The 17,147-nt window shown below is 38.8% G+C and overlaps 3 protein-coding genes across 8 annotated transcripts; 1 reads left to right on the top strand and 2 right to left on the bottom strand.

Moving 5' to 3' along the window:
* Nucleotides 1-2,123: 2,123 nt before the first annotated feature.
* On the bottom strand, nt 2,124-12,329 carry LOC149851418 (uncharacterized). Of its 6 annotated transcripts, none has more exons than XM_090000619.1 (2): nt 11,612-12,328; nt 2,124-2,260 (listed from the first exon to the last, which is right to left on the bottom strand). In XM_090000619.1, exons 1-2 carry the CDS (start codon nt 11,979-11,981, stop codon nt 2,235-2,237), a joined length of 396 nt encoding a protein of 131 aa, XP_089856745.1. In that variant the 5' UTR covers nt 11,982-12,328; the 3' UTR covers nt 2,124-2,234. The 6 variants fall into 6 exon arrangements, with proteins under 6 accessions (XP_089856745.1, XP_089856737.1, XP_089856741.1 ...); XM_090000611.1 differs by lacking the exon at nt 2,124-2,260 and adding an exon at nt 9,122-9,264 and having other exon boundaries at nt 11,612-12,310; XM_090000615.1 differs by lacking the exon at nt 2,124-2,260 and adding an exon at nt 10,087-10,224 and having other exon boundaries at nt 11,612-12,327.
* LOC149851420 (uncharacterized) lies at nt 2,899-3,349 on the bottom strand. The gene is made up of 2 exons (XM_090001750.1): nt 3,329-3,349; nt 2,899-3,168 (listed from the first exon to the last, which is right to left on the bottom strand). Exons 1-2 carry the CDS (start codon nt 3,347-3,349, stop codon nt 2,899-2,901), a joined length of 291 nt encoding a protein of 96 aa, XP_089857876.1.
* Nucleotides 7,951-8,157, top strand: LOC149851419 (uncharacterized). The gene has a single exon (XM_090015021.1). The coding sequence runs from the start codon at nt 7,951-7,953 to the stop codon at nt 8,155-8,157; it is 207 nt and encodes a 68-aa protein (XP_089871147.1).
* Nucleotides 12,330-17,147: the final 4,818 nt, after the last annotated feature.

The following is a 17,147-nucleotide window of genomic DNA, read 5'->3' as shown; positions in this document are numbered from 1 at the left end:
AAGAGAGTTTCCCCTTCCCACTTTGAAAGTGCACTTCCCTCCTTAAGAAGGCGCTTCCGGTAACTATGGTTTAAACTCATTAGTGTTTGCTGGGTCAGCATTTGTTATTATTGATAACTCAGTGGGGCTGCATCGAGCTATTCATAAATAGTAATAACATTCATGTCAACCTTATTGCCTTGTTCATCTCAGCCTTAATGGTCTATCTTCTATCTTGGTGTGCTTGATAGTAGATAGCAAATTTGAAAGTTGTTTCTCGAGTAAGTAATATCTTGACTTCTTCTGTTAGATTAATTTGATCATGATTCAGGGTTATATATTTCTATGTTTAGATATTGTTTTCCATTACACAAGGGGTACAGACCCAGCATGGCCTGGCAAAGTTGGTGCATTCGTAGTTGGCAAACCCGGCAAGTCGACTCGGGAATCTCTCGAGTCGACCCGGATCGGACCCCAAGTGGGTCACCGATTCAGGACTGCCGATCCACATGCCTCTTATGTGTTTTTTTCATGCATTTTGTGATTTTAATGCATAATTCCCATAAAAGATTACTTGTTATAAAGAATTATATATTTTTAAATCATAAATATTGTGATTTTAATGCATAATTCCCATAAAAGAATACTTGTTATAAAGAATTATATATTTTTAAATCATAAATATTAACAATTATGTATAGTTGAATACTTATATAGCTTAGTCATTGATGTCATGTGCTAAATTTAGTGATTATACAATATGAATTTTGATTTTTTTCATATCTTAACACTAGAAAATGCATAGTCCTAACTCGTCCGAGTTACCGAGTCGACCCGCTGACTTGCGAGTCAAGGATTCAACGATCCGACTCTGAATCACGAGTTTGCCAACTATGGGTGCATTACCAGCATCCGGCCATCACATGTTGCCTCAAGACACTTGGTTTTGATCGTTCATGGGTGGGAATCGCAATTAAATTTTCACTCCTGTCTTTACTGCTTGTTTTCTGATTTTTTTTAACATAAGCATTTAAGTTTCTTAATGATCGAGTATCTAGCCCTGCAAGTCAGGTGAGTGGAAACTTATTCATGCAAGCATATGCCTGGTTTATGGGATCTGATCATAGTAAAAGTTAATTTTCTCACATTGGCACGAATGTGTGGGAAGCAGTTACAGAACCAAGTGGTCTGTGCACCATGCAGTTTTCGTTTACATGCCTGACCAAACATGCCCCTAGGCAGGCCTGCATGACACTGAAGAGAAGGTAGTGCATAGAACTGAACTCCTTGGTTTTGCTAATGTCATCCATCTCAATTCAAGTCTAGGCTTGCACCTCAAACCTATTTAGAAGAAACTAGTAATAAGTACTCTTTTCCCCTGTTTTTCCAAGTTTCAAACCTTATTGGATAGCTTTTATCTTAAATTGTCAAGGGGTGGTTTGGCATGTAATTGGGGCAAAAGACCATAAGGTTGATTTCTATATGAGAATTATCCTGGAGTGGCGTTGCACCTTACAATATTGTTACATGAATGCTGCTTAATGCTTGAGGTGATTAGTCTGTAAACGACAGCCAACTGCTATTCATTAAGCCTGGACAATCTTTGTGGTGGATGACACTGAGAATCACTGATTGTTGCTGCATTGGAGGTTGTTTTTTTATCTTAGCTCTTACATGACATTCTGGAGAATTTTGTTGTACGGTCATTTGGTACTTATTTTGATTGATAATGAGATTCACAATGTTAATTTTTTGTTATGTTCAGTGTTGGTTATAAACATATGCAATAGTTGTATAATTTCTTAAAAGAATATGTTCATTTGAATCAAGGCAGCCCTACAGAGACCGTCTCATTTCACAGGATTTGGAAATGTTATAATTGTAACCGGGCTAGGATTTCCATATTTCCTCTTTGACTGAAATCAAATTATTGATGGTAAAATCGATTTCTTCATGTTCACCCATATATCTCAGTAATAATTTATAAATGCTACTTCAGTGAGATACGACAGGTGTCTCAGATTCACAATTCTTAGGAAAATAAGGTTCATACAGCAAACTATATCCCAAGAGTAACCAAGGTTTCACAATGCTTAATCTTTTCATGAATGGTGTGTCTGGTTTAGTTGTATGGGTTCAAATGAGTCCCCTGACTTACGGTGGAGCCTAGCCTGTTCTGTGCTGCTGGAGAGAACTTGTCTAGACTAGCTTACATAGCTCAAAGTAGCATAAACCAAACTTGGACCCAAGAACTGCTATGAGCATATCAGAGGATAACCAACTGCACAGAAATCAGGGGTACAACATAAAACTTCAATTGCCGACACCATCCACAAATTTGTAGTTACTATGGTTTGAATGACATAAAAATACACGATTGGATCCATCACAAATGTATGAAATGATCACTAGTGCTTAGCCAAACATCAAGAATGCTATACTAGATAAGCTAGCAATTATCTCAATATGTATACATGTCTGATTTTTACAGCAGCTTGTTCTATTTATTCAAGATTTTCAAATATAGCTTACAAGAATATCATCAGCCTCCTTATTCCTGAACCACAACTGGAACACACTTTATCTTACTATCGAAGTGAAATTACAACAGGAAAAAGAGTTGACATAAAATACAAAAGCTTATCACGACACTGTTAACAAAAAATCCATCTAAAAAGACCACAGGTTTCTTTCAGCAGAATCTGTAAACCAGCCCACTAAACACCACTGACAACTTAACCAACACGTTTATATCTTTATCAGAACGTATTGCATAACACCTGCTGTTTCTCTTTAGAAAAAGTTGCACTAAATCATTGCCTTATGGTTCTTAATAGCCCACATTCATGCAACTCAAAACCAATAAATATTGTTGGTCTTATTCCAAAACACACACACACACACATGCATGCATGCACACTAGGACCTTTGGAATTTCAGCCTGTGTATATGCACACCTACTGCTATCAGAAAAATGGTAATCAGATCAAAGAAGATGATGGTATGAACTAGGATTGATGTACCGCTGGTGCTGAAGTAAACGAACTCTACCAGCCTTGACCTTCCTGGTATTTGAACCAAAAGGCCTGGTGATAGAAGAACAAAGAATACGACTGCTATCACCACGAGTCCCCAATCAGCAGCTCTCTCTCTCTCTCTCTGAGTAATGAGAGGTGCAGGAACTGTTCCCTTGAAGAATGGTTTGGTGTTATACTTTTCTTTAGTTGATGCCCAAAGGAAAAAAAAAAGTAAAAGAGGAAAAAGGACGGGTACCAAAGGAATAAGAGGTGAGTGGTGTTTAGGCCTTAGGGAAGGGTTCTTTGGGGGAAAAAGCTTATGCTTTTCACACCAACGGCCGGTGCAACCACATTCCTGCACTTTAGTGTGCCGTTGCACTTGATCTGCCCTCCATCTTTTGTTGGGCCCCACAGCTGACAGGCTGTATCCCAGAGATGGAGGGCAGTCAGGTGCAGCAGCACACTCAAAGTGTGCAATGTGATTGCTCCTGATCTGCCCTCTTTCACACCACGCTAGGCCTCTTTATGAGTTGTTTGTTACAAGATGAAGTGTTGGTAATGCTTTTCATTTGTAACCAGTAGCTGCTGTTATTCTAATTCCCAAGAAGTAGCCTGGTTAAAAAGCATCAGTTGCTGCCCACTGAGCTTGATTTTTTGTTCATGTCAGAAACCTCAAACATCAACAATGAGTGAGGAATTAATTGATACCTTGGTGCTTTTTCACACACATCACTTTTTTTCTTTTTTAAATGTGTGCAACAAGATTTTTTTTGGATAATCCAAGGGAAAAAACCCCATCACTGACCTCACCTTGGCTGGCCTCCGGTTGGTAAAACCCATGTGTGCAACCCAAGATGGTAAAACCCATGCGATTTATTCCTTGTAAATATAACCCAAGCAAACAATTGATAACAAACTTATTTTTTTCTTCTGCCCGGCTATGGAATTAGCCATGAAGGGACACGGCCGGTTTAGAATTCTTTCTACCTGCTTTAACTATGAAAAATCGTATATCGGACAATCTTATATATTAAGAACAGAAATGAACATATAAATTAATGAAGGAAATTCATAATTATGTGCTCTATTTAATGGTAGCTATCTGCTGAATTACTTGATTTATACGTTATAAACTATTTTTGTAAAAGGTCCATTCCAATTTTAAAACTTCAGTATCCAAATAATTTGATTTTGAATGTCAGGAAGTAAATGAACTGTGGCAGCTATAATTTTATTCCTTAAGCCCTCTGTCATGAAAATATCCTGTCATACCTGTATTTTGTCATGCCAGCTAGGGGTGGCAATCGTGTGGGTTGGCGGGTCGACCAGACGGGTTGGCGGGTCAGCATACCTCAACCCGAACCCGACCCGTTTATTAAACGGGTCGGCTGTGGCAAACACGAACCCGACCCGTTTAATAAACGGGTAACCCGACACGACCCGCCAACCCATTTAATAAATGGGTTGGGTCGGGTAAACGGGTTCTCAGGTTCGTGGGTCAGGTTGACGGGTCGGGTTGAAGGGTTGACGGGTCGGGTTGGCGGGTTGGCAGACGGGTTGGCGGGTTGACCCACCCGCCTAACCCGTTTATTAAACGGGTCAGCCGGGTTGGCGGGTTGGCATACCCCCAACCTGAACCCGACCTGTTTAATAAACAGGTTACGCGGGTCGACCCGTTTATTAAACGGGTTGGCTTAAGCCCAACCCGAACCCGCCTAAGAGGCGGGTTGGCGGGTCGTGTCAGAAATTGCCACCCCTAATGCCAGCTATAATTTTATTTGTTTTGACCATCTAGTCTTGAAATTTACTGTTCGCGTTGATCAAGTGGTAGTTCTTGGTTTAAGGTATTGGGTCCAGCATCAAGATAAACCTTGTCCCAGTTGCACCCATGATCAAAGTACCGATTCATGTAATTGCTAATCATATTCATCCTATAGTGGCTGCCTACATTAGCCCTAACGGAGTTGGTGGCAGTCATTATTAAGTCCTACTGCAGAAACGTTCATAGGGAAGAATCACCAATGTCACTTCCATAAGCCCAAAATTGAGGCCACCAACACCGAACAAATTGCAAACGAGGTAGTGTAGGGATATACGTGTCGCTACTACTCTCAGCCTGCAATATACGTGGTTTTGAATCTGGGGGAAACCCTTTTTTCACAAAAACATCAGTCTGGTTCTCCCTCTCTCTAACTACCCTTCTCTTCCCTCTCCACTTGGGTCTGCCGTGGATATAACTGCCTCACTCTCTCTAACCACCTCAAATAGCCGCATGGGATCAAGAGATTTCTGAGTTGTATCACTCTATGTTTTCTCCTGACTCTCTTTCTGATTTGCAACTTCTCAATCTTCAGGTCAGGTCCTTAGAATTAACTATGCTCTTGAAAAACTGGAGGATCAAAGAGGAAATTCGTTGGAAGCAAAGGTCTAGGATGAAATGGCTTGCGGCTGGTGATGGTAACACTAAATTTTTTCACTCATATGCTTCCTATCGTCATAGGAGGAAGGTTGTTCCTTCTATCTCCATTGAGGGTGTTTCTTATCTCAATCAACACGTTAATTCGGCAGTTTCGCTATACTTTAAGGACTTATATTCTGCTTCGTTAACTGTGGAGGGTGTCTTTGGTAATATCCTAGTTGGCTCAATTCAGCCAGAGCAAGCCAGATCTATGCAAAGAAGGTTATCTGAATATGATATTTTTTCGGCCATTAAGGATCTGTCGGGTTGGAAAGCGCCTGGCATTGACGGGTTTCATGTTGACTTTTTTAGAATCTTTTGGGACTGTGTTAAATCAGACGTGGTGAGTATGTTTGATGAGTTTCATCGTAACTCCAGTCTGCCTTATCATTTGCATGTTGCTATTATTTTGCTCATTCTGAAAGATGATGAGGCCAATGATATTTCTCGATTCTGACCAATCTCAGTTATGAGTGCTCTCTATCGGATGTTTGCCAAAGTTTTGGCGAATAGGCTGAAATCGGTGGCTAACCAATTTTTTTCAGACTCTCAGTTCGCCTTTATCCGTAATAAGAGGGTCCAACACTCGTTCATCATAGCGTTCGAGGTGGTCCATTCCTTGCAGCATAGCGGTCAACCTTACTTTGTCCTTAAATTAGACTTTCATAAAGCTTTTGACTCTGTGCATTGGCTATTCTTATTTCAAATGTTAGCAAATTTCGGTATTGGTCGTCGTTTTTCTGGTTGGGTGAGAGAGTTGGTCTCAAATGCCCAGGCCATGTTAAATATCAATGGTATTAGAGGAGACCAGTTCAAGCTAGGGCGGGGTTTGCGGCAAGGGTGCCCCTTATCACCTTTGTTGTTCAATGCAGTTGCTGAGGGTCTTGTGGTCTTGCTTAAGCGGGCTGTTGTATCGGGTTTCATTGATTCTTTGCAGGTTTCCGACGTCTCGGGTCATATTCTTACTTATGCTGATGATATGATCATTTTTTGTCGTGCAAATGTTCAACAGATGCTTAGGTTCAAGCTTATCATTCAGTTCTTTCTCTCCATGTCCGGGCTTTCTCTAAATGAGACCAAATGCTCTATTACCATGTTCAATGTTAATGCCAATATGCTTGCAGCTGGAAAGAGAATTTTTAATTGCACTACTTCTGACTTGCCTATTATGTACCTTGGCTTGCCGTTATAAGTGAAGCCCCTCTCTTCAGCGCCTTGGGCTCCGACACTTCAAAAAGTGAAGCGCAAATTGCTTTCGTGGCAGTCGTCTTATCTCTCTAGCGCTGGACGTCTAACCTTAGTCAGACATGTTCTTTCAACTATTCCAAAATTTTTCATGTCTCTGTTTGTGATGCCTGTGGGAGTAGAGAAGCAGTTGTCGCGCTTGCTGGCAGGCTTTCTATGGTCTGGGTGTAAACTCAAAGGTAAGCGTCACTTGATTGGTTGGCGTTCGGTGGTACTACCTCGACGTATGGGTGGTTTAGGCATTCCGGTGCCCAGACTGCGAAGCATTGTCGCCAAGCAATGTTGGTTGGCCCACCAACCAGATAACCCTTGTGCTAGTTTTCTTCTTGCTAAATATGGGGATCCAACTCTTATTCCGGTTCGTCTGGGAACCCGAGGTTTGGCGCTCTCGCACTTGCGTAAATTGTGGTTGAGGTCTTTAGCCTGCTTTAGAGACCATTTTGAGGTCTCCAAAAATTTTGGTCAGTGGTTGCAGTGGGCGTTGGCACCAAGCGGGGAGTTTCTCACCAAAAAAGTCTATAGATCGTTGCTACCGCCAGGGGCTGATTGGTTGCCCGAGGATGTGCTTTGGGCGAAGGGTCCTTCTCCCCGTTCTCGAGTCCTGGCTTGGTTAATTTTGCACGATAGGATCCAGACCCACACTAATTTAAAGAAGTGGGGCATTCAACTCCCGAGTTGGTGCGTGCTTTGTCAAGCTGCAGAAGAATCTACGTTTCACTTGTTCTGGTCTTGCCCAATATTTATAGAAATCTTTAGCAGGATCTTGGGGCCGGTTTGTATTAGGCGCAGCAAGAGGTGGAGGTTCATCTGGCGGACGTGGTTGCTTACTTCTTGGTGGTTTATTTGGATGGCGCAAAACGATGCTCATTTTCGTCATATTCGAGTTAACATTCAAAACCTGGTGCATAAAATCTTGGTAGATGTTTATGCGATCTTGCGTATGCATCTTAGTGATCTTCCACTCCTTCTTGCTGATGCTACCTAGCCTTTGTCGCAATCTGGGCAAGCGGCTCCGGCGTGAGCCCATTTTATGTCTAATGTTCTTTTCTCTTGTGCTTTCTTTATTTGTTTTGGCTTTTGTTCTTGTTCAGTTCGTTCAACATTTTGTTGATCTTCATGAGTGGTAATGTTGAATTACTTTCGGCTCTCTAACCACCTCTCTCTCTCTCTCTCTCTCTCTCTCTTGGTTCTACTATTGCTTCCTCTCTCTTATCTGCTCTTATCTGGGTTGTTGATGTTGGAGAGCCAAGGATGGCAGACTGGGGTCCTGTGGTGGTAACCGTCCTCTTCGTGTTGCTCTCTCCCGGGTTGTTGTTTCAGTTCCCGGGGAGGAACAGAATGATAGAGTTTGCAAATCTTCAGACAAGTGGGCTATCCATCCTTGTTCACACAATCATCTACTTCGGCCTGGTGGCCATCATTCTCATAGCCATCGGTGTTCATATTTACACAGGATAGAAGCGCTAAGCAGGAAAGCTCTTTTTCTGTTTTTTGCCCCTTAAATACTTTGACCTTCTTTTTGGTACACCTTTTGTATGGTTCTTTGTTGATCTCCTTTCTTTCCCATCTATGGTTTTATCTGCGGCTTGATTTATTGTGGCTCTCTGGTCTGTGTGATATATAGTTAATTCTGTGACATTTGATTAAATATCAGAGGGATGTTGTAGCAGTGGTATTGTTTCATATTGTTGCTTTCCCTTTTCTGTTTATTCGATAAAAAAAAGTATGGTTTCTGAGGGGGGGTTGAGCAATCAGAAGGGACTAATACTGGTTTCTTAAAGGATTCTAGCAGGAAGAAACCTCTCTCTCCCTCACACTCACACACACTGGCAAAGCTACGGGGTTAATGGCAGCAAAGAAAATATGAAAAACCAAAAAGGGCATAAAAAACTTATCTAAAATTTTTCAAGCGGTCAAGTGAACAAACAACTCCCTACCCTTTATATGTAAAAGATCTTTTATATAATACAGATACATAGAATGCACTTTCGAAATTTTTTCTTTAAACTTCTGATGCATGAGATTTATAACTCAAGGGTCAAGTATACACAAAGTGATTGGATTCCTGCTCCCAAGTCCCAACAAAGCAAACCACAAAGCACCTTTTGTAGCTGGGATTTCATGCCATATGCTCCTCTGGTTTGAGGAAACAAGTAAACAAACAACCCCCTACCATATCTATGCAAAAGGTCTCTTATATGATACAGATATATATACATACATAGAATGCACCACTTTGGAAATTTTTTCTTTAAACCTCTGATGCATGAGATTTATACACAAAGTGAATGGATTCCTGCTCCCAACAAAGCAAACAACAAAGCGCCTAGCCTGAATTTCAGGCCATATGCTCCCCCCCCACACAAAGCTCAAATGAGGCTAATCCAAAATCAATATAAGGGAAACAAGTGCCACAAATGTATTTCTTTGGTACAGATTCTTTCCTTGCATCAAATACAGTGTTTACTGCAGGGTAATGTTGCATCTTTCAAGGGAACAAAAGGGAAAAAGTTCCACCTTGTATAGCCCTTTACTTGGAGATTCCAAAGCTTTGCTGCTTCTTACCTGCACAAACACTTAGGTTTTAGACTCATAAGCCTTGGAGTTGGCATAGGCAAGAAGCGATCACAAGGCCCACATTGTCTTCATCTCTATAGCAGCATTATGCGGCAGACACCTTGGAGTAACTCATGCAAAAACTGTAGGAAGCATGGTCAACTTAAAAGATAGTTTCTCTATAATTCTGAATTGCTAGAAACACAATTGATCACATCAAGTAAACCATTTTGATACACATAGTTGAATGATATCATATAGCTGGGAATACCCATGTCTCTTGAAAAATGTGAAGAGCCGAACTAATGGTAAAAGAATCCTTTTTTTTAAGAAAATTGGGGACACTCCCCACTGTAGATTTTTTATTCCATAGTTTATTAGCTGATATTCTCTCATATTAAGATGAGCATGCTTATTATGCTCTTATAACCACAGGTGTGCCAATTTGAAAACAATAGATAAATAATTGCTATTACTGTTACACAGAATGTCGTTTCACAATCGACCAGAGGGTTTGAAATCGAACTGAAATTAAAGCTTATTCAAATTGATTTAATAAAACACCTTAAAACTATCGTCTCAGTGGCCAACCTTAACCCCTCTTATTTTGTTTTGGGGTCATATCTAGTATCCAAAGATCCTCTTCCCCAGGGATTCCAGATGAGGTAACCCTAGGAGAGCAGACTCCAACTATCGTCCTAAAGTTGCAATGCTATATCGGAAAACATAAAAACTGAATTAATTTGTGAAACTCCATTTCTTCTACTAATATTAGAACAGAAAGAATCCACAATCTTGGAAGATTTGTACATACAAAGGACAGAGGAACCAGAAAAGTCTCGATTTACATAAATTCACACCAAATGGTCCAGTATAAGATGTTTAACAATACAAGACATACACCACATTGGATGGCCTCCTATTTCTCCAATGCTCAGCTCCCTCCAACACGTGGCTCCCAAACAGAACCTTACTTGGAAAATAAACACATAATGTTGAGGAAAGTACCTTAGGGAGGAAATCAAAGATCAACATTCTTGATTTTTTACCATCCCTGGCTAGATTTATTTTTATTAAAAAAAAAACTAGTTCAACATTTTAAAGGAATTGAAATATGAATTTACATAATCACTTCACTTTTAGCTAAAGGGAGGATTTTGGCCCCCTCAGTTGATGAAATGTGCTTGTTTTTTAATTATCCATTATGTTTAGTTTTGAGGATGGTTCCTTCAAACATTAGGAGTGTGGTTGCAAACATTTCCATTATTACCAGGGCTTCAATACAGAGTGGTGGAACAGGATGGACTATCAGGAGCACTGACATTCTGAAATACACAAAATGATCTGAAAAAACCAAGCTCCATGGTTCTCATATTTTGATACGGTACCCGACCTGACCTTAACCAACAAATCCAGGTATGTGAATGCCATCCCCAATATTATTTGGGTCAACTCAAGTAGCATGTGGGTAAAGTTTGAGCTATGATTTTTGACTGATCTACCTGGTGTTTTCTTATGTAATTTTCTGTCCAACAATTATCATTTTTTTCTTAAGCATGTTGAAATGGTGAACTGAATGATATACAATATCTTTCTCTTTATTCTACAAGAAGTATCAGAGGCATCATGACCTAACATTTCGTAAGGGCTTGGGTATCGATGACCCCCACCCGGAGATTACCTGCTTTGGCAGGGAACTTCGTCATAAAAAAAAAAGAAAAAGAAAATCTCTAGCTAGATTTTTTCCTAAGCTGCTACCTCTGTAGAAATCAAACCTATGGCATCTAGCTACAATAGAAAGAGAGACAGAGCATGCTCATTCTTGCGTACAATCCAACAAGCATATCTAAGAATACATCCAAATAACAGATAGAGTGTCTCGAATAGCTTCTTAAAGAAAGCAAACAATAAAGATTTTTTTGTAACTATTACAAGAAATCATTTCCTTTATTCTTTTAACCGCTTAACTTGTACCCTGAATCCGCAATTCAACCAGAAACAGATCCCAAGATCTTCCTTCACCCTAAATACCGAATTCAAATTCACAAAAAGCTCAAATGACTCTGAACTCAATTCCCAGATCTAACGCATAAGAGAAAAACCATACGCCATATCCTGCAATCTCTAAACTAAACATATTTCAGGAGCCGAATCATTGATTCGAGAAACTTTGGCACAGAAACAGCAACAAAATATCAATAACAAGTAGCAATTACACAAATCAGAGGAGGAAAAAGAGAAGGTAATACCCACGTTCCTTCTTAGAGAAAACCAAGCCATAAAGAAAACAAGCAAAGATCACCCAATCAAAATGGAACTCAAAATCAACAGAAGATCATAAAGAAACCCATCTTACCGGAAAAATCCTTAACCTTCTTCACAGGCGCAGCGGCCGTGAGAGTGAGAACGACGCGGCCCAATCCCGACAAATTCGACACGATCCCGACCATGTAGAGCACGGTGACCAACCCCAGCACCCACGGCATCAAGATGAACCCGATCACGAAGGTGAGAGAGCCGCAGAGCATGAGAGTGAGCGACACCCCGAGCAAGAGCGATGCGAGCCCGGAAGGCGTGATCGCCGCCCGCCGGGATGAAACCGTCGGCACTGCGATCTCGGCGCTTGAGGGGGAGAAGCGGAGGGGTAAGGGTGGGGATCTGAGGATGCTGACTACAAGAGCGCAGAGCTCGCAGAGGGCTCTGGAGTGGTGATCCTGGCCCCTCATCCTCCTGAAACGAAAACGAAAACCCCAACCCCCTAAACAAATGAAGGGGAAAAGAGGGGAAGAGGAAGATACCCAACTGAGGGAAGGAGCTTCCCTTAATAGAGGGGAGTGGGGTGGATTAGGATAGACGGTAGCTTGTGTTGGGTGGATGTGGATGGGACGCTCGGCAAGGGCGCCATCGTCTCGGTTTTTGTGCTTCCTGGAGGTCTCTGTTTATACAGCGGTTGGAGAATCGGTGGATTGTGGGATAACGGACAAAGCCTCGTAGATATATATATATATAGAAAGAGTTACGAGTTTACGAAGAAATTTTTTTGTTTAGTGGATTTATGAGAGAGAGAGAGATGGGCAGCTACGATACATGAATTTTGTATATAGCATTTATATAGATGAGAGAGAGAGAGAGAGAGAGAGAGAGCTATTAGATCATAATATTGGCAAGCTATAAGCATGATTAACATTTGGGCTTTGCAGATAGAATTGACATTTAAGAGAGAGAGATGGTAGTATTGGCAAGCTATAAGCTATGATTAACATTTGGGATTTGCAGATAGATAGAATTGACATTATGAGAGAGAGAGAGAGAGAGAGAGAGAGAGAGAGAGTGTGGTTGGTGTGGCAACCTTATCCAGCAGAGTTTTTTGCTTTTTTACATGGCAGGACGGCAGATTCGTTACAAGTTTTCCTTTTTTGGGGATTTAGTTGTGGATAACGACTCCACCCTTTTCTGCCAAGATTGCCGAACCATGACAGTAGGCAGCACTTCTCCACGCCCGCACCCCACCCCACAAGACAAAGTTGTTGGCGTTGGGTAGGGAGGAAGGAACTGTTTATGTGTCCCATTCTCTACCTAACTTGTGCACCCTTTCTGGTCCGGCAACGGTAGGCCGGATGATAAATAAGCTGCATGCATACCATAGTTACCTGCAAGCTTCTTGCTTCGTGGGAAAACTCTCTTTAGAAACAAAAACATAAAATGAACTTACTCTACGACCAAAACGATACGTTTATTGCAAAGTCTTAAATTTTTTTAAATACGTCTGCTATTTTTGGTACGAATTTTCTTCATATGCAGTGTTTTGAGGTTCAAGTTTTAAAAAAAAATCACAGTTTTTTTTATGTCAAGTACCTCAAGTATTTGCTTAGTTTGTCAGTTCGAGTTTGAAAAACAAAATTATATATTTCTATGCACTTTTCTGGATTTTTTAATGCGAAGTAACTCAAGTGTTTGCAAGGTTTTAAAGTTTGAGTTAAAAAAAATTCACAAATTTTTTATGCGATGTTATTATATTTTTTATGCGAAGTAACTTAGGTATTGGCATAATTTGTCATTTTGAGCTTAAAAAAAATATTGCAGATTTTTTATGCAAATTTAAGATTTTTTTATATCAAGTAACTCATGTATTTGCAATGTTCGGATGCTCGAGTTTAAAAGTTTAAAAGTTCATCCAACATATCTGTATTAAGTATTTTCATAGGAATCTTCAATGTCCTAGGTGGACGTGCACAAGGAGATAAGGTCGATCGGTCGACCTCCCCTCTTCAATGCCCTAACCAAAATTAGGGTTGATCCTCTTGAGACTTTGCAATTTCATTTACGAAATATTTTGTAATTTGTGAAGCTTTTATAGAACCTCCCTTGGTCTATAAAATGGGGCTCTCATTGTTAGCATAAGACAAGAAATAAAAAATGATTGTAATGCTCATCACTCTCTCTTTAGTTGAACGTCACCTTTATGCAAGTTTATGAGGATGATGAAGCGGAAACTACCATTTATTGGAGTAAAGGGCAGTAGTCAAATAGTGGGATTGATGCCCTTGTGAGGTGCTCCTGCCACTTTTAAACTTGCATCAACAAGTTTAGGAGAAGTTAAGCTTATATTATCCTATAACTCTTTTCATACACAATACGATTTTCACATTTACGTTAGAGCAAATACTCCCCCAATTTTCAGAGCGAGTTGATTTGAACGGTGTAGACGGTCTACGTCAAAAGAAAAAAAAAGAAAGTTAACAAAAAAATGCTAACACATTACAGGCAAAGGGTTGGTTTGAGTAATCAATTTCATTACAGTTATTCTCAAAACCAAGCCTTTGCCTAGAATGTGTTGGTGCTTTTTGGTTAACTTTTTTCTTTTGTCATATACCGTCTACATAGTTCAAAACAACTCGTTCTGAAAATTGAAAGAGCATATGATGCTAACGCATTATACAAATCAGACTTTGTATGAGAAGAATCACAGGACAACAAAAGCTTAATTTTTCCTAAACTTGTCAATATAAGTTTAAAGGGTGCATCATTGCCTCACTAGGTCATTGAAATGAATGATTGTTTGAGCATGTTCATTTTTTAATGCATGAAATCAATTTGATTCATTGACAAATCAATAGAATGAATGATTAAATGAGCAAGTTCATTTGTTAATGAATAAAATCAATTTGATTCATTGTAAATTTGAGTCACTTTGTCATTTTTCGATTAATTATAAATTTGATTCATTGTTAATTCGATCCATTTGTAAATTGGATTCATTGCCATTTTTTTATTTGCATAAACTATTAAAAGGTAAAAATTGCAAACCTACGAAATCCGCATAAACTGTGCAAATATGTAATTTACTTTGCAAATAAAATTTATGAATTTTGCATAAAAAATGTGTGAACTTGCATAAAATAATAGCGATTTTTCTTTTAAACTCGAACCTCGAAACTTCGCAAATACTTGAGTTACTCCACATAAAAATTTACTAAATTTGCATAAACAATCTGCAAACTTTCTTTTAAACTCGAACATCAAAACATCACAAATACTCAAGTTACTTCAAATTCACATAATAAATCTATGAACTTTCTTTTAAAATTGAACCGACGAACTACACAAATACCTGAATTAGTTCATATAAAAAATTTAACATCACATAAAAAATTTGTGAAATGTCTTTCAAACTCGAACCTCAAAACTGCGTAAATACTTGAGTTACTTCATATAAAAAATTCAAAAATGCACATAAAAAATTTAAGACTAACCATGAATAAAACTTCATTATGTAAGTAAAGTGGTGCTCATATGAAGATGCAGATGAGGAAGAAGAAAATCAGGATGTCATTATGCAAGCAAAGATTATGGCAATGAAGGACATTTGGTTGCACAATATGAATGAAGTGGAATGCCAATGGCCAACCGAGTAGTCCGACAATTTGGCTATGTTTAGTAACGAACCAATCACCCTGACACAATTAGCAAAACTGTCCTGATGACAATCAAGGATAAGTCAAAGAATTACCCCACCCTATTTCAATTGAAATTTGCAGACTGGTGCAAGGGTGGCCAAGACATCTGCTTGTCCTCCATGGTAGTTGTCGGTAATGATGAAGACGTAGCTTCCCATCATGATACAGGCAATCCCTTCGAAAGGAGAGCCGAGGAGGAGGAGGAGGAGGAGGAGGAGGAGGAGGAGGAGAATGAGGAGTATGGCCAAAAGCGCAAAAAAAAATGCAAGTGGAGTAGATACTCAATTGGCTCTTGCGCTGACAAAGATCAGGCAACTAAAGGATACACTTGCTGTAAAGGATGATGAAATGAGTGTGCTGAAGGAAACACTTACTGTAAAGGAGACCGAAATGAGTGTGCTGAAGGAAACAATTGCTATAATGTATTCGACCATTATACAACATCAAGCTACGATCATAGAAAACACCACTAAGGTAAATGAGCAGCTACAAGCACGACTGAGGGATCTAGGACAATGATTTCTGTTTTTGATTATTTTGTAAATCATTGAAATAAAGTTGCTATTGATCCCTCACGCCTATCATTTTGTGGTTCAAGTTAAAAAAGAAATTTCATAATTTATATTTTATGCCAAGTTATTATATTTTTCATACGAAATAACTCAAGTATTTGCAAGGTCTTGAGGTTCAAGTTTAAAAATAAATTCACAGTTTTTTTATGCAAAGTTATTATATTTTTTATGTGAAGTAACTGAAGTATTTGCAAGGTTTTGAGGTTCAAGTCTAAAAGAAATTTCATAGTTTTTTTATGCAAATTTATTACATTAAACTCAAGTATTTGCGAGGTTTTGAGGTTTGAGTCTAAAAGAAATTTTATAGCTTTTTAATGCAAAGTTATTATATTTTTTTATCTAAAGTAGCTCAAGTATTTGTGAAGTTTCGAGGTTCGAGTTTGAAAAAAAGTTCACACATTTTTATGCAAATTTTGCAGTTTTTTTATGAGACATAATTCAAGTATTTATGAGGTTTTGAGGTTTGAGTCTAGAAGAAATTTCACAGTTTTTTTCATGTGAAGTTATTATATTTTTTATGCAAAGTAACTCAAGTATTTGCGAGGTTTTGAGGTTCGAGTTTAAAAAAAAATTATGATTTTTTATGCAAAGTTATTACTTTTTTATGAGGAGTAACTTAAGTATTAGCGAGGTTTTGAGGTTCAAGTTTAAAAGAAATTTCATAGTTTTTTTTATGCAAAGTAACTCAAGTATTTACGAAATTTCAAGGTTCGAGTTTGGAAAAAAGTTCATATATTTTTATGCAAATTTTGCCATTTTTTTGTATGCAAAGTAACTAAAGTATTTGCGAGGTTTTGAGGCTTGAGTCTAAAATAAAATTTCACAGATTTATCATAAAGTTTGTCTAATTTAAATTTAAAACAGTATCTAGAAATTAAATAGCATCCATACATTCATCTCAATATCTCTATATGAAAATATTATCAAATTCACCCCACAATTTGTCATTATCCTCCTTCCCAGTCAACAGTTTTTTTTTTTGAGCATTGCCCCTCCTTTTTGTGTGAATGTTACTATCTGGACATTGATTTGCACTTCATTTTCCTTTGCTGATTGTAGAGATTTCTTTTGCATGACCTTTGCCATTAGTGGAGTGTGTTCTTTTAGCAATGCCAATAGCCCTACTTTTTTTGTTGGCTGCCCTATTGTACTTTTATGTAGCACAACAATGTTTGATCTTGTTGGCTGCACTATTGTAGTTCTCATTGCTTTTTTTGCTTCATCTATCTTTGCTAACTTGCTTATTGTAAGCGATCATTTATTTTCTGTCATTCATAATATCAGTCTAACAAAAACGTTTATGTTCTTTATAAAAATAACTATCAATCTTTTGATGCTCATAACAAACAAGAACATTTAAATA

Source organism: Nuphar pumila, chromosome 1 (genome assembly GCF_984573655.1).
Source record: "Nuphar pumila chromosome 1, dmNupPumi1.hap1.1, whole genome shotgun sequence".
Taxonomy (NCBI): Eukaryota; Viridiplantae; Streptophyta; class Magnoliopsida; order Nymphaeales; family Nymphaeaceae; genus Nuphar; species Nuphar pumila.
The sequence above is the reverse complement of the archived record's forward strand: the minus strand, read 5'-3'. Positions and strand labels throughout refer to the sequence as shown.